The 12,544-nt window shown below is 39.6% G+C and overlaps 1 protein-coding gene across 26 annotated transcripts in view; it reads left to right on the top strand.

Moving 5' to 3' along the window:
- The window catches only part of nbeaa (neurobeachin a), an 87,246-nt gene that overhangs the window by 27,984 nt on the left and 46,718 nt on the right, over positions 1 to 12,544 (top strand). For all 26 annotated transcript variants that reach the window (XM_035991092.1, XM_035991105.1, XM_035991104.1 and 23 more), the window contains exons 3-8: positions 2,316 to 2,416; positions 5,158 to 5,253; positions 5,522 to 5,643; positions 8,149 to 8,275; positions 9,554 to 9,673; positions 10,890 to 11,036. In XM_035991092.1, the coding sequence (XP_035846985.1) occupies positions 2,316 to 2,416; positions 5,158 to 5,253; positions 5,522 to 5,643; positions 8,149 to 8,275; positions 9,554 to 9,673; positions 10,890 to 11,036 (713 nt within the window). The remainder of the gene's footprint in view (positions 1 to 2,315; positions 2,417 to 5,157; positions 5,254 to 5,521; positions 5,644 to 8,148; positions 8,276 to 9,553; positions 9,674 to 10,889; positions 11,037 to 12,544) is intronic.

Raw genomic sequence — 12,544 nt, 5'->3', positions numbered from 1 at the left:
GGAGGTGTGAGAATCCTGTACAGTAAACAGTTACATCACTGCCTCTATCGCTTCCACAAGAAAGTTTTAAAACACCAAACACAAGCCCTAAACTGCCCGGGAGTTTGTGAAACACAGTGGATGTCCCTCGCTCGTCTCTTTTCTTTCTCCGTGAAATGAAGCTGCCTTCAGGTGCAGTAGGAAACGTTATGTTCTATAAACGATCTGACGAAAAACTCTTACTGTGCAATATAAAGTGTACTTGTGCTACATTGGGGGGGTTAAAGAACACAACAGGACGTCGCACCAGCCTGCGGCAATTGCTTTTTTTTTTTTATCTGAACGCAGCTTCACGCTGAAGAACGGAGCTCATTTAAGATGATGCTCTGACGTCCCGTTTCCATGAAGGCAGCGAGGAGCTGCGCCAAACAAAGCTCACAGAAGAGAAGAAGTTATGATCCACCGTCTTGTCCAGTTGCAGTGCCGTGAACTGGCAGGTTTTAATGTTGCAGACCACTGTTTTTTGCAAGTAGTTTAAAGTGTAAACATGTATTGTTATTGTGAATCTTTGGTTTAAACTAGCTTTTAAACAAACGCTCCCAAAGGGCACCTCAACGCCCCCATTTAAAAATATTGTTTCCAGCGCCGAAATTTAATTTAATCCGAAATAGATGTTAAGTGAGTACAAAGACAGGTGTTGTGAAGTTTTGTTATTTAAATCAGCTTTTCCCACTTATACTCAACATGTTTGGCCTTGGTAGTAATTTCACATAGGTAGTGATTTTAAGAGCATTAACTCCTGCATTCAGCCGTGTGTTGTACAGTATGCATAGTTGGACAAACAACTGTAATACCATAGAGAGAAAAGAGTAAAAGCCACATGCCACGTTAAAAACATAGCATGTCTTGAAACTGAAGCTGAAGATCGAAGCTGCTTCAGGTTGAGAAGTAATTATCTCAGTTTCTTCCTGTATAACATAGTGTAACTCTTGCATGTGTGCTTGGATGTTTGCCCTGCAGTCAGACATCCATTGCAACCCGCTGGTGCAGCAGAGGCAGAGTAATGACCTCAGTATGTTTCTGTGCGTGCTGCGATTTGAACAGAGGGCTTGATTGCAAAAGGGAACATACACGGCCGTCTCTTTACATGATCATATTGACCTTGACTTCCCTTTAATGATGCCTCGGCGTGTCCTCTCCTTCCCTCCCCCTCAGTGTCCTCTCTGTCTTACCTACCGCCGCAAGATCATGTGCTTTATAACTTCTATGACTTATTACTGCTCACCACAGCAGAGCATACGCTGCTTTAATCAATTTAATGCCAATTCTCTCACACTTCCTTTCTGAACCATGATTCTAACACTTTTTAAAAACTATTTAAAATGACCTACATGGATTGGTTGTACAAAATACAGAGCTTAGGGGTTTCGAATCTAGGACATTGTGTATTTTCCTCTTATACCAAGCACCTCAATGAGCTAGCCCTCTGCTGTATTCCCTATCGCTGGGCTCTGGCTAATGAAATATTGTGGGAAGACTCTTCAAATTTAGCAGGACTAATGGGAGAGAAGAACCTTTGTAAGCAGATTGCCTCACTCTGAGAGGGTTGTGCTATACCACTGATTTGTTTTTGATCCATGGAAAGTGAAAGGCAATGGCAGCAAGGTTATTTTCACCAAACAAAAGCGTACAAACATGAGAATGGTATCGATCTTTATTATCTAATTCTCACCAAATAAGCATATATTTCCCCATGTGTCAAACAATTTCTTTAAAGACATGGACACAAACTGGACATAAGACATTTAGTCCAAGTTTGTTCAAGACCACCATCACAGTATAGTGTGTCATTTTCCATAAGATTATTAATTTAATAATATCAGTATCTGGGAGTTTATAAATACATTTTATAGTAATAAATCAACATTGCTCAACAAGCCTTTTGTACACAATATGGAAGCCTGAGAGTACTTAACACATTCTCAGTGTGTTTGGCCTCATATTACCTGATGTATAAAGATCAATATATACTAACGCAACAAGAATTTACATTGTGGTGTACACATTCAAGGTACTAAGTAATGCTGTGCACAGCAACTCTGCTCGAGAGTCAAGGTTGTGTGTAGCTCTATTAACTTGGAACTCCCTTGAATTTTGACCGCGCTGATTAATGCTCAACACTCAGTATACAAACTGTGTCTTATTAATGACCTCACCTTATTTGATCACAGGATTGTCAGTAGAGGGCTGACTCACAAAGACACACTCTCACACACATATTCTGGTAGTTTGGGCTCTCTTGTGTTCATTATCTGCCTCTGTCTGTGTGTTCTCAGACCTCCTGGTGGACATGCTGGGAGTCATGGCCAGTTACAGCATCACAGTCAAGGAGCTGAAGCTGCTCTTCAGTATGCTGAGGGGAGACAACGGCATCTGGGTAAGTTGGTGGACACTTGAAAGAGTTTTAGATTGTGTGTGTGCATCAGAGTGTGTTGTTATTGTTATGACCACAGTAATATTTTTTTTGCTTAAAAGACACTTTCGCATCTATCAGTGATTTGCAGGTGCTGGGCAACAAACATTTGCACTGCAAACAGTGAAAAAACATTAGAACATTAACATTATCACCATTCAATATTGTTTTATTTATATTGTATATTGAAAAATCACTTTTGCTACTCCAACTACCACTCCAGTGGGAGAAGGAGCTTAAATTCAAACCCCCTTGGCACGCTCAGATGGTGACAGATACATTAGAAAACTTGTTTATGTCTCTAGTCTACTTCTAGTTCATGATTGGATTCAGTAGCTATTTTGATTTTCTCTAATAACACAATGCCATATGTTACAGTTAAAGTTAAAGCAACATTTCACTCTAGATTAATTCTGGAAAAATGCCTGAATTGATTGTATTGTAGATGTTTGTTTTATTGTTTTTAATATCAAAACAGACTCAGGATTTCACATTGACTAATTGCTGTTAAAAAGTGGTATTCCACAATTAATAGTCGGGGTAGCTTAATTTTTTTTTATACTAGATTAATTATACAGCATTAGCTTGTTTGTATGTCATTAGCCTGGATGTCACTTAATGGTGCTGATAGACTAGAATAATGAAGGATTGGTGTGTGTATCTATGTCTGTGTGTGTATCCATGTTTGGATTGATTTGCGAGTGTATGTCAAGACAAGGGCAAATTAGCTCATGTTGAACATTTTTGTTTTCTTGTAATCAACATTATTAATGTAACAAAGGTTTGAGTGTGTTTTTTTGTTAGAGTGATGGAACCATGATGAAAAAAGCAAACAGTGACAGCCTCATCAGCTGTGAAGGTGAAACACTGTGAATTCAGTATGTGTTTTCTCTAGGTGAGTCCCTTTGGGAAGGTTGACATTTTTTCAACACCCTGACATATATTCACACACTAGATACTGTACATTTAAACACCATCTTCTATTATTACCAACCAATTAGCTCTACAGGAGTAAATGGATTGCTCAAGGGCTCATTTTTTTCTTCTTCCCCTTCTGTCATGGAGATTCTAGCCTGGAAACCAGCCGAATCTGCCAGCTCATGTTTAATTTCCTCTCACAGATACGTCTTGCCCCGCTCCCATTCAAACAGATTTCCAACAAACCCCATCCATTTATCTCACAGGGGTTTAAGATGATCACTGACAGAGGAGCGTCAGTTACAGAACATAACTGGCATTTTCCGTCCAGTGCAACGCACCACGCTAACAAAACTCCAATCATACTGTCAAACTAGGCATTACTGATCAAATATAAATCAATAGTCTGTTACTGTATTGCCTATTTCTCGCCCCAAATGTTTCCAGGAACACATTTGAGTCTACTGTTGAGCTGTAATTTGAAAAAGGTTTGTGACCCAGCCTCCATTTTTTTCCTGCTTCAAAACGGACCAAGCACTTGTATGTGTTGCTCAGAGCTAGTTTTTTGTTGTTGTTCTGATTGGTTGTAGGTCTATTCAATTGTGTCCAGAGGCATTTTGGTCTGTGCTGTTGATAATGTCCCTTGAAAATGAACTGAGAGGTTCCAGACTAATAGGCAATTGCGAATTAGTTGCGAATTAATAGTTAATAGTTGTGAATTATTAGTTGCGAATTAGTTTTGAATTAATATGCAACTGCGAAATAAGTCTGGCAATGCCAGGTTATGGAGATTCCAGTTGGCCACAATCTCCTTGTCTCTAACTTTCTCTTCCTTTGCACAGCCAGCCCAGAAACATTTCTTGTGTGTTGCCAAATAGGCATTTTCTTTGGTTGTGGTTACTGTCAGTGGACGTAGTCAAGACGTACTGTAGTTTGATTAATACATTTTCTCTTTTTCCTAAATTATCCACAAACTGGGGGGAGAAATGGGCCTTGCAGTTGCTGATTCATGCTTAGTTTTAAAACTACAATACCAAGTTAACTTTAAGCACCTCTTAAAAGGATTAATTCAGGAGTTGAGTGTCGGAAGCGCTTAGTACAAATTCCACTTACAGTGCTACTTGTTGTCTTTATCTTAACTGTTCCCTGTAGTTTGCTGTCACTAGGTTTAGTTGATGTTTTAAAACCCAACTCTGGCCATTTGGAATGGTTCTTCAGGGCTAAAATTTCTCCTCTGCTATCTCTGCTTAGTGAGGTGTACAAGCTGTGCAATGCCTTGGCAGCTGCTGGCGTCCACTAGCTAAGTCGATACAACCCCGTCCCTTCTCGTCAATTGCCCCTCTACTCAGGCTTCAGGACAACCACAATCAACAACCCCTGGTCACTGATCACTGGTCCACAGCAAGACCATCATCCATCCCATCAGCCCTCTCTCTGTACTTCCTCTGTCTAATAACTCCCCCACCCCATCCACGTTGCTCCTATTTCTCAGTCTTTTGCAATTTCTCCTTCACCAGCAGCCCTCTCCACAGACAGGTCGATTAAGGGTTACCATGGTATTGATGAGGTGTTGTCGGGGGAGGGCGGAGTTGATTGAAGAGTTATTGATCCAGTGGGGTTGTGGTAGAGATGTGATGTCACACCATGTGTTTTTTTTTGTTGTTTTTTTACAGAGTCTCCCCTCTGTGCCTCTGATAGTTGGCAGCTGGCACATATTAATGACAATGTCTCCTCTCCTCTCCTCTCCTCTCCTCTCCTCTCCTCTACTGTACTCTACTCTCCACCAGCCAAGACATGCTGTCAAGCTCTTGTCAGTGTTGAACCAGATGCCTCAGAGACATGGTCCTGATACCTTCTTCAACTTTCCAGGACGCAGTGCAGCGGTGAGACTGCATAAATATACAAACACACACACCTGAGTATCATTATCAAAAATGAGCCAAATTTATTCTTTGTGCACCCAAATTGCTAAGGAGTCCTTTTTGGCTTGTTGCAGTCAGTCAGCACATTTTAATTGCCACACTTTAATTACACACTTCACCACCAGTGCAAGGAGTTGAATGGTGAAAATGAAGTAATGAGTGACTGAGTTTTATATTGATTGCTATAAACATTGGCAAGAGCCGATCTAACGTGTGTATCCTCCCCCAGGCTATAGCATTGCCGCCAATTGCCAAATGGCCTTACCAGAACGGATTCACTATCAACACTTGGTTCAGACAGGATCCACTCAACAACATCAATGTGGATAAAGACAAACCGTACCTCTATTGGTAAGTAGAACGCCATTCATCTGGACTTCTACATAATGAAAATAAAATCCTTGGAATGGAAACTGGGACTGAAAGCATATTTTAAAATATCCACTCTTTAATACTTTAGTACTGTCAGATTATTTCTATTGGCCTTAAGTCTTTCATTTCTTTGCCTGTTTTGTTGACCCAATGACATCACGTTGATATTTTTGCCAGCACAGTTACAGAGGAATCAAAAACATCAATGTTGTGTCAAGGTTTTTGTGTCAGTCCTTTAGGATCACAGCTGAAGAGTTTCTTTGTAGATTCTCCATTTTCGGCGCTCAAACAGAGAAAAAAAGATGCAGAAATACCAACTTTTCTATCGACAGCTTTAAGAAATTATACTAGTTGTGAAATAAGTTACATCTTGTTGACTGTACAAAGTGCCTCTTTTGCTTCTGCCATCACTATTGATCCAAGCAAAGAAAAGCACACAGCTGAATAAAGCAAGTTACGGCCTGTTCCTTCTGGAAGTCAAATGGCATTCTGGTTAAAGGAAGAACAAAGTAAGTGAAGTAAACATAAAGGACGCAGTTTGAGGGTGAGTGCAATGTACTTAATCACAGTATGAGAAAGCACTCAATGGACTGCAGATTTTTGCTCAGGCCACATAATCTCCCACATTAGCTGTCAATCGATCTTTAAGGGGGTTGCCATGATCAAAAGTCATAGAATCAGTAACATTTACAACTGCAGTATTGTTTCAGCCGTCAATAATTATTTTCTTATTAAACAGTTCCTAGTTTAGCCTATTACATGTTAAATTTAAAATAAATACTAAGAAAAGCAACACATTCTCACATTTAAAAAGCTCTATTAAGATATGTGTTTTTTATGTCTGATAAATGGCTTAATCAATTAATCAATAACATTTTTCATTGACCAATTGTGTGTGTGTGTGTGTGTGTGTGTGTGTGTGTGTGTGTGTGTGTGTGTGTGTGTGTGTGTGTGTGTGTGTGTGTGTGTGTGTGTGTGTGCTCGCGTGTGCGTGCGTGCCCAGCTGGTGTCATACCAATTGACTTAAGATCTGTTGGCCTCAGACAGAGAGCTGATCATTTTGGAACCAATCTTGTCTTTACATTTTTTCCGTAACTTCTTTCAGAACTATAAATTCAGTATAATTTTCAACAGAATTTACCAAGAGTTACTTTACTGACACATGAACATTTAAATCATCAGACTGAATGACACAGAAAGGAAGTTAATAGATAAACAGATAATGAAATAGAACATAACTTTAAATGTCAAGGCACTCCATTATGAGCGCGCTGCTGGGTGGATGCCTTGGCTCGTCATGCAGCTCTGGACCTCGCTGGCCTCGGCGTTAGTGTTGTAAGTGCAAGCTGTTAGCCACTATGAAGCTTTATTAGCTTTGACCTTTTATTAAATTAAACTCCTTTACTCCGCTGCTTGGCTTCTTCCGTCCACCTCTTCACTCTGTGACGCTAACCAGCGGTGCCCCCTCACAGAGACCAACTTTAATTCATTATGAACAGAAAGGTTTTGCTAGAGAATTGGGGAGCTAGTCGTCAACAAGAAGGATGACGTGCATCCATATATTTTCCGGATACCATCGCTGGGATGAGCTCTGATCAGGGAAAGTGTCAGGATGTAATCCTGTTGCCTTAGTAACCATTTGTCAAGTTGTCATGGTAAGTGCGGAGTGAGAGCGAGAGGGTGCCCCCCTCTCCTCAGGCCCAGGTCTTATCATCCTCTCCCAGATGTAGCTGCTACTCCAGCCGCCTGTCTTATAGTGGCCTCCACAGCTGCATGAAGGCTGTGATAACACACTGTATGCTCTCCTAACGTACACCAGGGATTCACTTCACAGGGATTTATATCTGCTTTCTGGCTCTGCTGCGTGTGTGATCCTTCTGGGCCTATTTTAGAAGTGAAATGTGTCTTGTTTTCGTGAAGAAGCATAGCTGCGAGACTGGAGACTTTGAGGTTGCCAGTGTGGGAAGAGAAATATGGGGAGTTTATTAGTAGTGGTTTTCCAGGAACCTGTGATCTGGGACCCCTGATGCTGCTGCGAAGAAAATCCTGAAAAAAAATTAAAATCCTGCTTTTTATGAGCGAGTTAGCTTAAATTGTGCATTGTTTCATTTGGTACAATTTTATCTTTGACAAATGGTTGACTTCCTTTGAAGTAGCTGACCTTTTGCAGTTATAGTGGAACAAAAATATTATATTATTTACAATACAGCTGGTCTGACAGATGAAACCAGACAACACGGTCGAAATGTAATCTATTTGACAAATGATTGTTTTGTATTATCCATTCAAAACTGTCATTTATTTTCTCTCAAATCTAATGAAATGTAATGATGAACATGTAATTTAGTCACATAGAAGATCAAATGGTTGCATCATTCATTAAGAAGTAACATTATCAGTTTTAATAAAAGAGTTCTTTTCAAACACAGATCTTAAATTGATAACAAACTAACATGAGTGTAACCCTGTCTGATTCTCTCGCAGTTTTCGCACCAGTAAAGGAATAGGTTACTCCGCTCATTTTGTGGGAAACTGCCTCATCGTGACATCACTGAAGTCAAAAGGAAAAGGCTTTCAGCACTGTGTGAAATATGATTTCCAACCCCGCAAGGTAAGAAAACATACACCGAAACATCACTCAACTGAATAATTGTCAGTGCAGACTTTAGTAACGCTGTGCCACTTGTTAGATGAGACAGCATCAGGAGTGTGTTGCTGCTCTCTTCTTCTATCTATCCTTCCACTCACTAGGAGTGTTGATGAGTGTAGATAAGGTCTGTCAATTAAGACCTGCACACTGCCCCTCTTACGCGCTGTCAGCATTCTGCTACTGTTACACACACACACACACACACACACACACACACACACACACACACACACACACACACACACACACACACACACACATAAACATACCCATTCACTTGATGAGATGGCCTTCTACAGTATTTGCTGACCCAGTAGAATCTCTGCACTGCCTAACAAAGTTCCCAGTGGTTCCATTTGATCAATTTATAAGTCACCATGTCTTTGTCCATGGTGTGCATGTGTTGTGTGTGTGTGTGTGTGTGCACTTGCAATACGTGTGGTATTGTCCACTCCTAAGCTATGCATACACCAGCAAAAAAATTCTAGCTCCCCCCACCGCACTGTTCCTCCTCATTTCAGCCTTCCCTTCAGGGAACCTGTGTGTATTGTCGTCAGGGAAGATGCTTTCTCATCAAGACACACACATACATACACGTACACACATGCACACTATTAATGGTATATTAAGGTGAGCAAAAGGGATAGCTTCGGAAGAGAGTTCTTGTAAAGAAATGAGGTTGACACATTGTAATCTTCCATATTGGCTAACACTCTTATAGAGAGCTAATGCTGTTCGAGGAAGCGTTCTCAGTGTTGCAATGACATTTTGACCAAGCCAGACATCTTTATACAAACAAACTAACAGTAGTACTAAAATAATCTAAAATAAATCATTGCACAGCAGGCATGTATCAAAACTTCCCAAATGTTCGTTTTCATTAAATAACAAGTGCAAATGTGCAAACATGTCAGTAGTCTAGTCAATATAATGAATTTGGCCTCAGTGCAACGTACAAAATAATATCCAAAATCATCAGTATAGACACTGTATGGCAGGCAATGGCAACACCACAAGGCAAAAAAAAAAAAAACAGCACTGTTTACATCAAGAACATCAGAAATGTCTCAATCAACACAACAGTTCTGAAGAGAAACTCCCACTTCTACCATTCAAATATAAAAGCCTAAAGGATAACAAACAAAGTTGACTTTCTCATTCTTTAATTTGGTGCATTGTTGCATATTAATACATTTTTTTGTTTCATCTTGTTTCTTTCTGAATGCGTGTATTTTTCAGTGGTACATGATCAGCATCGTCCACATCTACAACCGTTGGAGGAACTCCGAGATCCGTTGCTATGTCAACGGTCAATTGGTCTCCTACGGTGATATGGCCTGGCACGTCAACACCAATGATGTAAGATATTGGCTTACTACAGAGGCTTTGTGTTGTTATATGCATTTACATTTTTTTTCGGAAAACAACACACTTAAGGACGTAGGTGGTGCAGAGTCGGTTATGAATATTGAGTTCATTTTTCAACTGCAATCTGGTTAATAAAAACTCTTAACAAATTTGATTGATCTTTGCTAAAAGCTTTTTTCTGTAAATCATATGTTGCTATCAGAAGTTTACTCCCAAATAAGGGCTTCTGTACCAGCCTGTTGGTCTGGCTCTATGCTTCCCTCCTATTGTGATATTGGCAAACATTTGAGGTTTGCCCTCTGCATTCGTCAGCTGGGGCAGAGTTGCCCTTGGGCCCCGTTCCAGCATAGCTCGTCCAAACTCCAACTTCCAACTTCTCCATTTAGCAGGGGACAGGTAGCCTGACCTCTCAGTAGCAGAAGAGCCTTCATTACACTTTTTCTCGGTTGGCTCTTGACATTGCGGCAATTACCAAGGGCTGGTGTTATTCTCTGTAACATATTCCTTGGCCTTGGGGTAAAATGTCTTAAAGTTTACGCAGCTCACCGAAAGACTTGTAAGAAAAAAAGAACATCTAGAAAACAGGTGAAAGATCAGGTCTGAAAATGTGTTGATGCTATCAGGTTTGTTTTGTCTTGAAGGCTGAAGATAAAACTTATTTCATCACTTAGAAGAAGCATAGGAGTAAAGATCTCATTGTGATAAAGGGTATCAGTGATGGAGTAGGTGAAAGGCGAGTGGACAGAAAGAATGTTACAGCAGGTGACAGCAAAGTTGTAGCAGAGTGATTAGAAAAGTTCATCTGCTTTTTCACAATCCACTGTGTTCATCACAGTGCAGATTGCTTATGACCAGATATTGAAAATGAATAATTATTTAACTCTTGAGACGTCTTCAAATGTAAAGATCAACAAACTTTAAACATGTCTTCTCTAAGGTGTTAATGTGTCCTGAAACTGAAAAGCACACAATTTATAAGAGAGAGTTGTGGCTGTTGAACCTGTCGTTTACAAATTCAACAGAGCTAGAATTTGTTAAGTTTTGAACAATTAATAAAAAATGACCTTCCAAATCGACCCTAAACAGTGAATCATGTTAAATCATGTCAGCTCCTTGGGTTCCAAATGTCACTGCTCCGATTATTTAAAATTTCTCAAAAATGTGATAGCTAATGTTCTCTTGTGTCCTACCCTACCTTTTGTTTCAGAGCTATGACAAGTGTTTCCTGGGTTCATCAGAGACAGCGGATGCTAACAGAGTATTTTGTGGTCAGCTGGGAGCCATTTACGTATTCAGTGAAGCTCTCAACCCAGCTCAGATCTTTGCCATTCACCAACTTGGCCCAGGATATAAGGTGAGACAGGGCCCACATACTACCTTATCACTCACCGTACTGTATATTCTCTGTACGCTTTACTGCGCATCAATGTCATGCACCGTTTGGCAGGAAGAATATCCTGGCAACCTGAGGATTTCATTGTCAATGTTACCTAATGCTGTCTTTTCCTGTTCATGTCGTCAGCTAGAAGTTGTTGAGGCCATCAGTCATTCTTGGTCTGTCAATCACAGAAATAGCCGGTGTATTGGTGCCAGAGAAGTGTAGGTTTCACATTCTTTCTGATAGTGCATTAATGCTGGAGCATTAGTTTTACGACAAATAGGTGTAGTGCTTTTGCATAGGCTAGAGCAGTGGTTCTGAATGGGTTTTTTTTTTTTAGACCCCACAGCCTCATAAGATGAACTCAACTACACCTTCATCAACATCACTTGTCATGTTCCAATTGTGTTCATTTGAATTAATTTTAACTGGATTTTATTTAACACTTTTATGTATATAGAAGTGGATCTTTTTACAAAACGTTTGCTTTATGATTAGACTGTCAGTGTTTAGGTTGGTCTGGTCAAGTGAGCATTTTTACTACTACCACTTGGAGTGGCAGAAGCTAGACTTAGAGCTAAGTATTTCAACCATTTATCTGTTACTTTGAACTATTTTACCATTTAACCAATGTCTAAACTGTTTATCCATTGTTAACTATTTGAACCATTTATCCAGAAGCTATCTATTTTAACTTATATATGTTATATATAGCTATTACTTTTAGCTAACTATTTAAACCATTTATTCATTACCTTTTGCAAACTATGGCAAGTGTCCATCCATTACTTTGAACTATTTCACCATTTATCCATTATTTTTAACTGTTAACTTATCTGCTTGTAGCTAACTAAAGCTACAGCACGTGGTGTTCAGGTGTTACAGCTGTCTTAATATATGTATATATACTGTGTATATATATAAAAATTCTAATCAAACTAAAATTCCTTTTTTTTTCTCCAAATTAGTTGAGTTACTCCACAATCTTTCCATGTACCCCTTGGCAACTGGAAGTACATGTACCCCTTGTGGTAAAAGTACCCCTGGTTGAGAATCACCGGACTAGAGTTCACTAGTAGCTTTAGAAATAGTCTTCCTTTTTAGGATTAATCTACTTTGCAACACTTTAAATTAGCTTAAAAAACATGTGTTACATGTATGGACCCTTTTAAATAAGAATACAGAGAGAAATTTGGTTCAGAAGAGGCAGAGCTAATCGATATGTAAAACATAGCATACTGTAACCTTGATGCAACATATTTTATTGTCCAAATCCAAGCTTTTGACAGGGGAGCTAAACGTTTGTCATTTTGATTAATTCTGCTCCTGTCAGCTAGAACATCGCTGCTATCAGTGTGTATTTCTAATTCTCTTTCAGAAGGGGCAGATATTCCAAATTCTCAACAGTAGATCATAATGTCGTGCAGCTGAAAGACATGTTGTGAGTGAGGGGTGTAGCTGCAATTAGAACCAAATTTACTCAT

Source organism: Sander lucioperca, chromosome 13, assembly GCF_008315115.2.
Source record: "Sander lucioperca isolate FBNREF2018 chromosome 13, SLUC_FBN_1.2, whole genome shotgun sequence".
NCBI lineage: Eukaryota > Metazoa > Chordata > Actinopteri > Perciformes > Percidae > Sander > Sander lucioperca.
The sequence above is the reverse complement of the archived record's forward strand: the minus strand, read 5'-3'. Positions and strand labels throughout refer to the sequence as shown.